Source organism: Hippoglossus hippoglossus, chromosome 24, assembly GCF_009819705.1.
Source record: "Hippoglossus hippoglossus isolate fHipHip1 chromosome 24, fHipHip1.pri, whole genome shotgun sequence".
Classification (NCBI taxonomy): Eukaryota; Metazoa; Chordata; class Actinopteri; order Pleuronectiformes; family Pleuronectidae; genus Hippoglossus; species Hippoglossus hippoglossus.
The window spans coordinates 13,370,247-13,385,573 of record NC_047174.1 but is presented as its reverse complement, the minus strand read 5'-3'; the positions used below and the strand labels follow the sequence as shown (position 1 = coordinate 13,385,573).

The 15,327-nt window shown below is 41.2% G+C and overlaps 1 protein-coding gene across 2 annotated transcripts; it reads left to right on the top strand.

Moving 5' to 3' along the window:
• Positions 1–4,697: 4,697 nt before the first annotated feature.
• Positions 4,698–14,370, top strand: LOC117758596 (echinoderm microtubule-associated protein-like 1). 2 transcript variants are annotated; one of them, XM_034580397.1, is made up of 7 exons: positions 4,698–5,078; positions 10,253–10,453; positions 11,209–11,338; positions 12,108–12,203; positions 12,919–12,959; positions 13,166–13,192; positions 13,451–14,368. In XM_034580397.1, exons 1-7 carry the CDS (start codon positions 4,916–4,918, stop codon positions 13,723–13,725), a joined length of 933 nt encoding a protein of 310 aa, XP_034436288.1. In that variant the 5' UTR covers positions 4,698–4,915; the 3' UTR covers positions 13,726–14,368. The 2 variants fall into 2 exon arrangements, with proteins under 2 accessions (XP_034436288.1, XP_034436289.1); XM_034580398.1 differs by lacking the exon at positions 4,698–5,078 and adding an exon at positions 8,936–9,307 and having other exon boundaries at positions 13,451–14,370.
• The last annotated feature ends 957 nt before the right edge of the window (positions 14,371–15,327 follow it).

The following is a 15,327-nucleotide window of genomic DNA, read 5'->3' as shown; positions in this document are numbered from 1 at the left end:
TACTTTGAAATAAGTCAAGACTGACCTGAGGCCTCTGGGACTTCAAGCTCTCCTGCTCAACTTGACCGACCTTAAGTGCAACAGTTGGGAGAATTCCGTGGCGACGTGGTCACCTGAGCTTTTATCAGTTCGTCCTATCAGGGCAACGGTACACCTGAGACAGGACGGGACGTCCTCTGACCTCCAGGTCTAGTTTACTTTTTTAAGTTTAGCCCAATATTGGGACTGTGGGGAAATTACTACGGAGGATGATGCAGTCAGAAGAAGTTTTAATCTTTATTTTTGCTCAGCAAGTGTAGTCTATATTATTTTGGGGAGCAGGAGAGGGTGATTAAACTTCCCTTTGTTACATAATTATATTTTTTCATTTGAAATCCATTTTTTTGGGTTCCACAAAAGGAAGGGACAAAGATAAATATGTAGAATTCTTCTATAATAAAAAATATATGATTTATCTCCCCTTCCCAACACAAGTAAATCTCCCTCATTGAAGTCATTAAATTGACAATGACTTAACATCCTTGTTTAACTTCTCTGAATTTAGCTCAATATTATAGTTTTCAATTTGAGTCAGGAATAAGGGACAAGGATAGTCTATTTGTGAGATCAGGAGAGGGTGTTTTAGCTTTCTTTTGTTTCATAATTATATTTTAAATAATTTATTACATAAAATTTAAGATGTATCTTCCTTCACACAAATAATTTTCCTACAGCCCCTTATGGAAGTCATTAAAATGACAAGGTTTAGCAGTGGGCTGAGATTGAATTTAGGAATTTTTATATACTTAATGAGTAGATCAAATTAAGGATCTACTGAACAGCTTCTCCCTCTGTCCCCATCAGCTGGCCACCGCTGCCTTTCTCCCAGATGTGCATTGATGGTGTTTGGCCCCTAGAGGGCAGAAATTCCTGTGTGACTCATGGACACATCCCAATGCTGTCCAACAATTTCCTCCCTCGTGCTATGGCCTTGAATTTTTATCTTTTGGCTACTGAGAGCGAACTTCCTGGAGGTAGTCATAAGTCTGGTCAGCACTGCTAAAAGCATGGACCAGACTGAATGTTATTATTGATGTAACTTAATTTTCCAGCAGCTTTTCATGGACACAGTTGCATCCCTTGTTGCCATGGCAGCAGGGCAGGGCCGTCACTCAGGAGATGGTTTGGTGGCCAGGGTCAAACGCTGGGTGACCTTCTTTTGATGCCACACAGGAAGTGCGTTCCCTCAGCGAGTCCAAACAAAAGCACCCGACCAACCCATGAGATTCTGCTTTCTGTGTCTGTGCTGATGCTTGTTGTCGACATATACTTGGAAAAATGGGGGAATATACAGTAAAGAGTCTAGATATTTTTGGAGTAGAGAAGCGATGTGTGTATCAGAATATTGTCACTTTGTCATGCTCTCTGAAAATTGCTTGGATTTTTTTTTGTTGGAAGAATTATAACATCCCTCTGATTTGATGTTCTATTCAAAGAATATTTATAAATTTTAAGTCCTTTGTGAAAATTGTGTCTGTGTTTTTTTTTAAAAAAAAAACATTTAAACATGACCCGTCAACTTGTTCCACCATTATTATTTAAAGTGTTTTTAAAGGTCACCTATTTCTCTTTGAAGGACCTTTACCAACAGGTTAAATATTCTTTTGCAGTGGATCTAACTTCAGTGTATGTATCAACTATCTCTATATAACATTATACTGTATTAAAACTGTTGTCCTTGCATGTGTTCTAGGAAATCAATGAAATTCCTTAAGCAACCAGCTGTTATTAAGTACAGTACCCACAGGAGGTCAGTAGTGAGACTATATGCAGGGGTCAGGGTCAGACCGTCAGAGGTGTGACCTCTGTATCAAGGTAGTAACCAGGACCAAGACACTGGCTGGTTATCTGTAAATGTTGAGGCTACAATGTGCAGATTGATTTGAACTCTCTCTTGTCTTACTCCCATGATTCCCTGTATCTTCTCCTCTGTCAGCAGAGTTGTTATCTGTCTGTGGCCTTCGTCTGTTGTTCAGACCTCATGCAACTCACACACACATGCACGCATGTCTCTCTATAGTTGTAAGGAAACTCATTGACATAATGCATTACCTAACCCCTTACCCTTAACCATCACAACTAAATGCTTAACCCTAACCCTAAAACCAGGTCTTTACCCTCAAACAGCCCATTGAATTTGAAAGGACCAGCCACTCATTAAAATGTCCTTCATAACTATATAACTATATGACAGACAACCACGGCTGAACAAGACTTTGTTGTGCAAGCATTCATGATCTGGAGCAAATATAAAAAATTTAAAATAGCTTTTCCTAATATATGGTTCGAATATTTTAATCAAAAGTATCAAACAACTAAGTTAAAATACTTGTAATTGAGTTCTTATACTTTGCTTAAGTGTAAAATGTATATAAGGCTGCACAATGAGAAGCCTGCCTTCATGAAGACCACCTGATGAACACTAGCAGAAGTATTTTGTACTTCTTTTAAAACTAGGCCTGTACTCAATGATTGAAATGATGGCTGTGCCTGGTAAAATATCTGTTCATTGTTAATGCTTAAGTCTAGTATGTAGAATACTGTGTGTTGTCAGGTAGTGGCAAGGTGCTCCATTGGAATTGCATTGGTGGAGATAGAGAAAAATAATTATATGTATAATAAATATATATTTAATATGATTATAATAATTATTTGTACAAAGAAAGACACACAGGCATGTACAGTTATGTAATCTACAGGGGTTTGCGTTCAGGGTATTTACAGATACTACAGGGATCCATAATTAGATTTTAGATAACAGGCCAAATTTGTATTTTTGAATATGATTTAAATCTTAATGCTCAGCCTTACTCCTATTCTTACATAATCCTTTAAATGGGATTTTTCTATCTGCAATATCCATGTTTATTATTCTATGTATGGCCTACTCTGACCCATCAGAGCTATTATTAAAATCATATCTTAAGTATGATAATTAATTGTAGTAGCCTGTTATTATGGGAGAGTCAACAGTCCACACATAGATGCATATTAAGTGACTGTTTATCTTTCTCATTGTTTTCTTACATTTACATTTATTAACATAAATTTACACTAAATAGTTCCACCTCAGCATTTATCTAATTGCAAACAGGAAGTGAGAGGAGGAGACAAACCAAATGTGAAAACCGAGGGGGGGAAATATGAGAATGAGAGGAACAGGAAGTTTACACACAGCATGTCCTGTATACGTCTGATCTCGGTTACCATCTTTCATCTGAAGATTTTTATGAAACACCAGGAAAAGTGTAAAAGGTAAATTTTAGTTTTTTTACATTATAGGAAACAAATGAAATTGCTCCAAGGGGGGCGAGGAGGCTCTGACGGATCAGCAAAGAGAAGCATCTGTTGGAGAACGAATCCGAGCAGCGAATGCAAAATAGACAGAAAACCAGCTTACACCGGGGGAGACCCGACACAATCACCTAACTGGCGTTTCATCTGCTCCTGTTGTCTTTCTCTGTCGGTCTAATTACCACGTCCGGCTTATTGTCCTCCTGATGACTGTAATTAATCAAGTTGTGCTCCCTAATCTCTGAATCTCATCATCCTTACAGTGCACCAGGGCTGGACACGCCGGATGGTAGCCTGATGTAAGCTCTTCAGGGGGGTGTAATTGTGTGCTCGGCTGCAACTTTGTGTGCAACAGCAAATTGCATGGTCCCACCCTGCTGTGTGTGTGTGTGTTCTCAGCGCGCAGGTCAGTAATTGTTACTGGGTGCTCTCCTCCTCGAAGCAGGAGCTGCTTGTTTGCTGACAGTGGTGTTATGTAACTTATCTTTCAGGAAGTTATTTTGAGGTCTTTAATGTGAAAGTCTTTTCCCTGTCTGAGGCCTCCCTGACCCCCGTCTACATGCTCTACAAATATAGATGGATTATCAAACAGGACTACAAGGAACAATAACCCCAGAGGCCCTGACATCCTGACCATGAGGACCACAGCTCCTCCATAAAGATACACAAAATGACTGAAAGGACACAAACTGAGATATAGAGAGATGAAAAAGAGAAGAAGTGGTCCAAAATGACAAAAATGGACACAATTCTCAAAAAAAGAGACCCAAAATTATCTCAAAGAGACAAAGTATGGGCACAAGAGGCTCAAAGAGCTCCAAACTACAAAGAAGAGACCAAAAATGTCCATGAAAAATGACTATAGAGAGAAAAAGGGTTGAGTAGGGATTCAAAATGACCCAAGATACACAAAATGAATGACAAAGACAGAAAAGAGGTCCAATATAACCACAAACGGTCTCAAACATGACAAAAAGGGGACAAATAACTACCCAAAAAAGCACAAAATGACCGCAAAGACACAAAAAAATGTCCACAAAATGAGCATAAAGAGAAAAAAGACTTTCTACAAACAGACAAAAACTGACCAAAAGAGGCAGAAGAAGACCACAAACAGAGTCAAGTGGGACAAAAAGGGGCTCTAAATGATCACAGAGTTAAAAAAAAACAGGACACAAAACGATAACAAATGATTATATTGTTGGCAGGTGATTGTGTCTCTTTCAGGCTCAGTGGTCCTGTAGTGGAGGGATGGGGGGGCCTTTAACCCGTCTGATCCCAGGGGCAGTTTTCTCATTATCCATCCATGTGCACAAGACACACACAGCACAGCACAGATCCCTTAGTCTTGTCCTGAGCTTCAGATGGCTTACAGGTCCTTAATCTGTCCTCTGAGTGACATCACCCTCTCCCTGCACAGCGGGGGAGAGAGAGAGAGAGAGGGAGGGAGGGAGGGAAAAGGAGAGGTGGTGTCCACCGGTGGTTTAGGGAAGGTGAATTATCTCGGCAGTGAAGCGTACAAGACTTAGCAGGAGCCTGAGGCTCACTCACTCAGGCAGACAGACGGAGTGTGTCAGGGACCATGGCGGCGGGCACAGCGGTGGAGGGGGACGCACTCATGGAGGAGCTGGTGGACCAGGGCCTGGGGATGGAGGAGACGGATCATGGCCTGCTGAGGAGGCCCTCGCTGAAGGAGAGCTACAACAGCGACTCACTGCTGGCACCGGACACCGACTTCATGACAGGTACAAGACCAAGTGGCATTAGATGTTAGACATACAGTTTAAACTTTTCATTATTTAAAATCTCATCTTAAAAAAGCTTTCTCTTTTTGGAATGTTTGATTTGCATTTATTTACTTGTTTCTATTGGGGTTTTTTTGCTTTATCTCTTATTTGTTTAGTTGTTTTTTTACCTTTGCTTGTTAGCACTTTGTGACACTGTTTAGGAAAGTGCAAACAAATTACAGTTTATTATTGTTATGGTGATGATTATTATTTACATTTATTAGGCAGATTTATTAACTATATAATATATAACTATATAAGTTTGTTCGATTCCGTGTGAGGTGCTCAAAGCTTTGACAAGTTACGCTTAAAAAGTTTAATTAGCCAAAAACCTGATACTGTTAAAAAAACTGAGCTAAACTTTTATAGTTCTCTATATGAATGTATAACCATTTGTGGTTTGTACACTTCTGAACAGATTCATTTATGTTGCTTCAGCTTTGTCAGCAGAAAAAAACTCAACGAATCTAAGTTATATTGTCACTGGCAGCTCTTGCGTCACTGGCAGCCCAACACACAGAGCTGTTCAGATGTATTCATGGAGCTTATACAGTATAAACAGTTGTATCAGATGAAATAAACACTTACAGTGACACAAATGAAAATAAACGAGTTTTATAGTGATAAATCTGAAATGGCACACATGGTGCCAAAGTTGGGCCATTTTGAACATTACATCTCTACTAGAACCTGTCTGACTTTCCTCTGCTTCACTTTATTAAAAGGAAATTTGGCCCGCATTAAATTGAAATGTTTTGCAATGGATTACTAAAGGTTTTGGGTTCCAACTGAATAATTTCACAAGGGATATTCATTCTAAAATTTAATAAAAACCAGACATGAAATCTTTCATTTATGTAGCATTTCGTCTTTATTTACTCTGACCTTGCAACACATACTGATACTACTGATATTACTATACTTAATATAGAGCCTGTGGTTGCAGAGATTTACTCTATTGGTTTTGGGCATGTTATTTTCAAGAAACAGGCAGATTTTAAGGGGTTGATGAGTTAAAAAATAAATGAATCTCCAACATTTCATGACAGGTGAGTCTTGGAGGAGTATATGTACTATTAACACAGAACATGTGACTCACACAGCACGAAAAAAACCTCCGACTGACAATTTATTGTACAAATCCGGGTTTAATTGAGATCAAGGAAGTCACAACCTCACGAAATGCATTGGGTGTAAATCCATCTGTCCTCACTGCTGCTTTGTTAACACCGGCACTGAACAGGCAGGTTAAATTAAGCTGCAGTCCTGCATACCTGTGTGATGCATCACACGCGGTGCAGTCAGTGTGTGGGTGTTGTGGAATGTGGCTCGGCCGAGGAGATTTTAGGGGGGAAATGCCCCCCGTGCCCCCGGGGATATTAGTATCAGTGGACTAATAAGTGCAGGATTGCTCGTGCCCACGTGGCCCGTGTGTGTCAGCGTGCAGGGTTGTGCTGATGTGAGCAGACAGATGCTGCGTCTTCATTCAAGAAACACCATCTGTGAGCGGAGATTAAAACACTCCACTGCTTCTCTGCGATGTATTTTCATTTTAGCCAACATGTATAACAGGCGTATGATATTTTTGAGGCTGCTGCTGCGGCCCTGACTCTCGTGCACGTGTGTGAATGTGAGTGTGTGTGAGTCACAGGCGCAGAAATAGACTCAATGCTTGTGTGTGTCCGTGTTCACATTTGCACGAGAGGTATCCGGGGAGCCTGCCTTCCCTTTGTGTAGCATGAGTTAGTGCAGTGATTGAGCTTTGGGCTGCTAATTCCCTTTTACAGCAGCGGGATTATGTGCTATTCTAATCCCAATCCCATATGGGGTGTGTGGAGGTGGCACGAGGATGATGTCACGGCCAGGACAAGAGGAGACACAGAAAAATCACAGGCCTACACGATCACAACTCTCCATGAGAGACAGATTACAGCTGCATGCCCCGACGATTAGAGCCCCAGTCCACAGCAGATCATCGCTGCCTGTCAGGAGGAAAGACTCATATCTCCACAGATTTATAGAGGGAGGGAGGATAAATCAGTTTAAAGACCAGAACACATGCATTTCACATGTGTTCTGATAAGAGCCTTTTTTTAGATATAATAATGGGCGTGCGTTGCGATACGTTTTTTCTTATAGTTATTTTAGATACTTTACATTTATTCATTATTTATCCATTACACAACCAATCATTTCAACCACAGACTCCCCAAAAGTGAAGCCAAAGCATCTCCATCGCACCCTGGTGGCTGGCTTCAGTATAGGTCATACAGGCCCGCCTCTTCCATGTTAGCAGATGCAACCTAGACCAAATTAAAAAAGTTAAAGAACACGCCAAATAAAGTGTTTTCCATTATTTGGGGTAGTTCTTATCACACAGCTGAGACTGACTAGCGATTGGTCAAGTGTGTATATCAACGTGAGCTCGATACTTCGGCTCCACATACACAAGATGGCGATATCTGGGATATTTTGACTTTATTTCTCGACAGTGGGAGGAAGAGGAGCGGCCTCGTCCATCTTCATATACAGTTTTTGATTTCAACCATATATTCATCACTGTCATAGTGACAGGGCCTTTAGTGTGGCAGCCCCCACCCTCAGGAACTCTCTCCCAGCAGAGATACACAAAGGATTTTAATCTCTAGTTATCTCCAGCTAATATTTAATAATATTTTTGTTTCTTTCACTTTTAGTTCAGTTTTGACTTTTCCTGACTTTGAAAAGTAGCATTGTGTAGTTTCGAAGGCACTATTAATGAATACATTGTTTTATTATTATTTTATTTTCTATTAAAAGTTACTATTATTATTATTACTTAAAGTTAACTATGCAGCTCTTTATCCATCGATTTCATCCATTTATTCATCTTCAGACAACATTTTAACCCTTCATTGCTTTAGACTAAGTGACAATTTCATCTGATTAGTTTTAAGATATTTTGGTTATTTATCTATTATTTTCAGCTAATTACTTAAACCCTGTATTATTACTTGGAGCTAACAATTCTAACTATTCATCTATTACTTTTTACCTTATTATTCAAACAATTCCAACTTGGAGCTAATCATTTTGACTAGCTTAGCTCTTTTAGCCATTAATCCTAATTAACTATACTTCCGTTTATCCATTACTTTTGTATCAATCTATTTTTACCATTCGTCCATTACTTCAAACTAAAATGTTATTAATAATTAGAGCTAACTATTGATCTTACCTATTTATGCCATTGTACCTTACTTTTGTACATTTATTTTAACCATTAGTCCATTACCATCAGACCATTTGTGCAGTATACTTGAAGATGCACTTAATACAGTTAACAAAATTATAAATAAATAAATACACAGTTAACGATATGCATCTGATCCCTTACGTAATTAACTTTAATTAAAAAACACAGGGAAATAACTTGCACCTGCACTTTTCTTTCTGCCTCTGCGTCATCTTCCCTGTGACTGACGCGTTGTCACCTCTGTGTCTCTGTGGCTGAACAAGATGTTTACAAGAGCACGTCACAAGAACAGGCCACATCATAGGTTTATTACTGTTTCCTCTCTGTGTCTCACTCTGACATGGGATTTGTGTGTGGGGGTGGGGTCAAAGAGGCTCAGTCTGAGGGATTATCATCATAGTCTGAACACACACACACACACACACACACAGAAGTACACACAAACACACGTGCACAGACAATTTAGGCTGAATTGGACGACTGCTGAGTTTTTAAGCATTATCAGCCCCACCCCCACCTTTATACAAGGCACACACCCTGAGCAGAAGAGCTTTAAGCCCTGTCATACACATCACTGCATCCAGAGTGTATGAGGCGACCACTGAGGAAATGTGAGAGGATCAAATCATCAGTCACCTCATCTCCTGCGGCAGATGACTTGGATGCTGTAAACAGAGGCGGGTGAAAGACCAGAAAGGCAGATCTCTTTGTGTGTGTGTGTGTGTGTGTGTGACATAAGCGGAGCGAAGGAGATGAGATCTTAGTGGAGACAGGCAAGTGGATCAAAATCAGATGGAGGGAGATCCAGCCTATCTGAGCGGGGCCAGAGGAGGAAAGAGATTGTGCTCGCGAGAGGAGAGGAAGAGGAGGAAGACGTCTGGGGCGGTGGTGGAAGGCCCGTCCGGCCAGCAGAGGCCCCCTGACCCCTCACAGACTTCCAGAGTCTCCCATGGTATCCACCTCTGAACTATTGTTTCTGTCGCTGGTGATGATTGATGCGTGTGAAAAGAGAAACTATATCATGTTACTGAGTGTTTTGCATATGTGTCTTTGTTTACACGCTGCTGTGTGTGATGACACTGTGGATGATCTGCTGTGTCCAGCTGTGCCGTGACCTCATTAACACGATTTCTGCTACATGAACAGAAGATGCTAAAGAGCTTATTCCTTTCTCTGATTATTCATTTTCATATTTTGTTCACACAAGAGCGTTTATGGTATGGTAGCATTTCACCCAGCCGATAATGCCTCAGGCTGAACCAATATTTGGCTTAGGGGAAAAGTAATATTCTTATGTTTTATTATATTCCTTCACAAGATTACAGGTTTTAAAAGAGCAGACAGCGAAATAGGGGCAGGAGGATTACTTTTTTTCCAAGCTCAAGATTTTCTCTCGTACCAAACCATGGTGTGGTTTCACTATGAGTCACTTGCATATTCATTTCTTTCTTGGCAACTTTCCCTTCCTGTGTGTGTGTGTGTGTGTGTGTGTGTGTGTGTGTGTGTGTGTGTGTGTGTGTGTGTGTGTAACTGTCACCCTCTGCAGCATCAGTTGGTTTACAGTCTTTCCTGCTTTGTTTTGTGAGCGCTCTTTGTTTTGCTCTGTGAAATCCGTTAATTGAAATATACTGAGAGACGATTTGGACGCAGGTAATGGATGAGTCACCCTCTTTAACCCTGTTATCAGTTATGCAATATTGAAAAGCTTTGTCCTGGTTCAAACATGTCACGCAACCCATCTATCTATCTATCTATCTATCTATCTATCTATCCATCCCTCTATCTATGTATCCATCCATCCATCAAATTTCCTTCCTTCCATCCTTCCTTTTTTCTTTCCATCCTACTGACCTACCTATCTAACACCTACACATGCTGTTTTCTCTTCTTCCTCCAGATGACCGCAGCTCAGCAGCCAGTGGTCTGGATGTGGCTGACCGACTGACCTACCTGGAGCAGAGGATGCAGATGCAGGAAGACGAGATCCAGCTGTTGAAGATGGCGCTGGCTGACGTCCTCAAGAGGCTCAACATCTCTGAGGAGCACCAGGCCGCTGCTGCCGCCGCCACTGCTGGCAGGAGGGCGCCGGGTGGTAAAGGTGAGCCAAGATCTGTGTGTGGATGATTGTCTGTATCCAGCAGTTTTTTATTTTGTAGACCTGTACACTTTTTTGGAGAACATAGATTTGTTGATGTAGTCGATGTTTTCATCAACTTTACTAAAGAATTAATTAAACTAATGACGCTCATTGTTTTGCAAGTGCATCCACCTGAATGAGAGCAAAGTCACTCAGCATTATTGGATAATCACATTTACTGTCACTGTCAGTGTATCATCCCCCACAGACATGATGTATACACTGATATGTACACAAATACAAAAACAAGAAATAAGTTACAGTAAAAGGTTTCTTTTTAAATTATTTGTGCAGTGTTTTTAAATCGGATGGATCTGACTGATTGCATTTATACCTACAACAGACAAATATCTGGGAAAGAATCCAGAAGATTACATTAGCTTCCATGTTCTTATACACATGCTTCATATGTATGTATAGAAACATGTGTATACAATCCAATTCCAATTATTTCAAATTCCAAAATGGGTCTAATTTGTTCAATCGACAAACAGAGCAGTCACAACCATCACTACTAACATAAGATTTAACAACCTTTTACACACTAAAATAATAATAATAATAATAATAATACAATTAATTTGTAGAGCACTTTTCAAAATCTACTTCGCAGAGGGCTTTACATTGGCAGAAAAGTGAAACAGACTATTCATAAGTTCATCAGCAGCATACACTAACACAAATTCATCCCCAACATGTTGTGTGTTCCCCCACAGCCAGGCCAGTCTCTCTGGCTCTGCCCTCCAGGCATCCCATGGTCTCCACGAGTTCTGCCTCCCTGAAGAAGAGCTCCACGCTGCCCTCCAGCTCCACAGCCAGGAACTACAGCCCCACACCACCTCTCAGGTTAAACATCACTGCACAGTTTGCAAAAATGAGGCTGTGATCAAATCTTATGAGACTCTCTCCTATCCACACAGACGTTAATGTCATATTTAGATTTTTCTATTTTTTAATCACTATTACTGAGAGAAATCTGTTAAAAATATACGTTATCTTTATCAAGATTTGCACAGTAAAAAAGCTAAAATATTAAAATATGTGACTGATTTCATGACGGAATAATAATCCCACTGGCATTCATCTCATCCCAGTCACACACACAACAATGAAGAAGCTTCTGTGCACACTCTTAATGTAAAACTGTTAAATGAAGCAGCTCACACTTCAGCTTCTCCAGCTTCACCCTCATCACCTCATCCAGGATTGATTGTCAATAATTATTCCAACACTCGCCTTTATTTCAAAGCAATAAAGCAGCAAACCATTTATGGCACCTCTCTTCCTCTCAATTACTTTTGGAATGATACTGTCATTACATCGCATTAGCCAGGGAGTGTGATGGCTTCTCTCTGTGGAGCCTGAACGTGCCGCTGCTGCTGGGGTATCTGGGGGACGCTGATATGATTGCACAGAGAGAGTTAAATCTCCATCCACTTAAGAATGTCCATCCAGTGTTAGGACGGGGGGGAGGTTGTCGTCATCAGCTGCTGATGACGACTGACTGACTCCACTCTCTTATTCTCTCCATTTCTTTCTCTCTCTATATATAGAGAGAATGTATACATTTATATACAGAGCCATGATCTTACAGTGCTCGTCCCTTTCCTTCCAGCGGTGTGAAGAGCCCAGCAGGGAGTGTGAAGGACAGCCCATGTAAGACGCCCAAATCACGGCCCACGTCTGCAGCCTCCTCATGTAAAAAGGAATGGTGAGAAGCATTTTATACAAAACTTAAATGTCCTGTAAAAGGAAAACTGCCTGTTATCTTCTGTCTATTAAGCTAACTGCTGTTTCAGGAAACAGCCTCACCATCTTAAAATCCTTCATTGTCTCTTCCTGTTGCTATAAAAATGTCTCCATATTCGCTTCTTGCAAGCGATCAATGTACATCAATTTTCTATTGATTTTGGGGCAGCTCAGTTATTCCTGACTAATCAGGTTCCAATCAAGTCTCTAAAATAAATCATGGTTATTTACAATCCCAAGATCCTGCTGTGTGTAAGATGAAGATTAATTCTTCAGACCTGTAGATGTTTTTCTTTCCTCTAGTGTGTTAAATTGTCTGGGTTTTGTAGAAATTCTGCAGTCTTTCAAGTCTTAAAATGAAGCACCTAAAATGATTTGTCAATATTGTGAAAGACTGGGCTTTATCGGGAGGGGGCCTCAAAGAGACAGGAGCTAAAAGCAAGCTGTTTCAGACAGAGGCTGAAAAGAGGAGCTGCAGCGATGGACAGTTTGAGGATGTGTTTCCTGACCTTTTCAAGTAATGAGTTAAAATTCTGAACCTGAATATGTCTTCCTTATCTGTTTGAACTGATGCTTTCATGCTGGGCCTTGTTCCAATATGATGCATTTCACCTGTTGAAATCTTTTTCAGATTTACAGACACTCAGTATTTCTGTCTCTCTCTTTTCTCATTATAGCAGCAGCAGCAGCAAGACTAAGGAGGATGCAGTAAGTGCAGGTAAGAGAGAAACCGTCTCTGGTTCTCTGCAGTTGGTTCTTATTTTATATTCCCTCCTGTAGCTGGCAGCATGCAGCCTCATAACAGGAATGTGAAACAGCTGCTGATCGAGCCTCCACAGAGGAGATGAGTCGGGGCATAAGAACCAAGGAAGTCTGGAATTGCTGCATGTAAACTAATCTAATCTTTCTATTATTTGTGTGCAGGAACCAGACGTGTGACACAGTGCAAAGGTAGACTTCGCCCCTGACAATACAGGAAATCATCTATAACATCATGTAAAATTGAGAACATTGTTTTTGAGTTGTTATTTTATGCTCGTCTCTCATTTTTCTCACATCTCACCATGACATGCGTGTCCTCCCTCTCCCCTGCGCCCTTATTTTCATGTCTTTTTTTGTGTTACCCCACCTCTATCTGCCCTCACACCTCCCCTCCTCTCCGGTCTCTTCACTCACCACCTCCTCACCTCATTTCACCACTTCACTTAGTGACTATGCAGATCTATCTGAGCCCCCAAGCAAGAAAGACTGGATCTTCTGAGACCACCAAGTCGGCGTCCAAGGTGCCCACCGGCAGCGGGCCCGCTGCGGCGCCTGGCAACCCCCAGGCGAGGGGGGGCGGCAAGACGGAGAAGAGGAGGTCTACCCCGTCCTTGACCCTGAACCTGCAGAAGACTACGACCACCCAGAGCACGCACCAGGACACTTCCAGCCACAAGAGCCCCATCAAGTCACCCAGCCAGTACTTTCAGATTTGTTATTGAAGAGAGTGGATGGAGATAGAATTACTCCAACTTTGTCATTAAGTTCACGCATAATAATTATTTAAAGCCTCAATTTACCATGTGAACAGTAATTGCAAGTAAAGACTTGATTCTAATCTTGGAAAAACAAGACGTTGAGTTCAAATTGATGATAATTACATTCTGAGATCTACAGTACAGCATCTCAACACATTTCCATTAACAAGTCGGATTAATTAAATGAGTCACTACAGGGTGTTATGACATTAATATATATTTTAATATTTATTTTCAGGGTAGTGTGAACACTTTAAGGAGCACTGTGTAGTTTCAGTTTCTCACATGTTAGTTCCTGCATCTTGTTTCAGTGTTTCTGTGTTCAAGTCTTCACTTTGTCTGACTGTACGGATGTGTCTTTGTCTGTAGTCGTCTTTGAGCACTGACTGTGTGATGTAAGAGGGAAACAGTGTGTGTGTGTGAGAGTTTGTGTGTGTGTGGGTGTGTGGGTGTGTGAGTGTGTGTGTGTGTCTCCATCTCCCTCTCCCTACCTGCTTGCTGTGATATTATCAGTTTTGTAGTCGATGTTAAATCTTACTTTCACTTAAAAGGCTCCTAGTTCAGGAAAAAAACAATAAACAACTGTGTTCTGATCACAAGTGGGACGACTTCACTTCATGCTGTCTGCTGCTGTGTGTGTGTGTGTGTGTGTGTGTGTGTGTGTGTGTGTGTGTGTGTGTGTGTGTGTGTGTGTGTGTGTGTGTGTGTGTGTGTGTGTGTGTGTGTGTGTGTGTGTGTGTGTGTGTGTGTGTGTGTGTGTGTGTGCAGTATGTGAAGGGTTGGCATTGTAAGTTGGCAGAAGCTGGCACCCTACCCCCTCACCCTAACCTGAATGCCAGGGAAGGTTCTAGAAAATGTCTGAAGCAACTGACTCGGACATGTGCGTTGTCACACACAGCCCCTTCTCAGGAAACTGTCCGGCCTTAAGTGACAATGTCTGAAAGCAGCTTTAATGAAAAGTCCTGGCAGAGTTACGTCCAATCAGCCCTTCTCTGAAGAGCGGTCTTTTAAAAAGGGACTGCAGGGCACACAGCGAATGAGCACTGTGATGAACAGGAAACTACTGAAAGCCGCGTCATGTGCCACGACCTTTTCATTTGGATAAACAGTAAAATAAAGACGAGGCAAATAGTCGAGCTGTGAGACGCACACTTTCCACTGCCTCTGAGAGTCCCACTAACACAAGATGATCCTTAGAGGAGCTGAATAAAGCTCAGGTCAACAACTGACTATACATCTAAAGGTGCAGTAAAAATTGCTCTGGCATCTTGTGCTCACTCTGCTCTTTATTCACATTAATTCTGAGGGTCCTGGTGATGTTCCAGGGATAAATTCTGTGTGCCCACCCTCAGCGCCCTCCTGTGGAGATTAAAGCCACCCACACACACTGGGATACAGTAACAATAAAAGGTAACATCATGTGGTTGTTAACAGAGGCTCCAGATTTAACTGAATAAAATGAAAGTTCTCTTAAAACAAGGGCTGAACTTTTTATGATCACAAACCCAGTGTGTGGCCTCAAATATTTTCCTCAGTCACCACAAGAACCACAGGAGAAATTCTTGG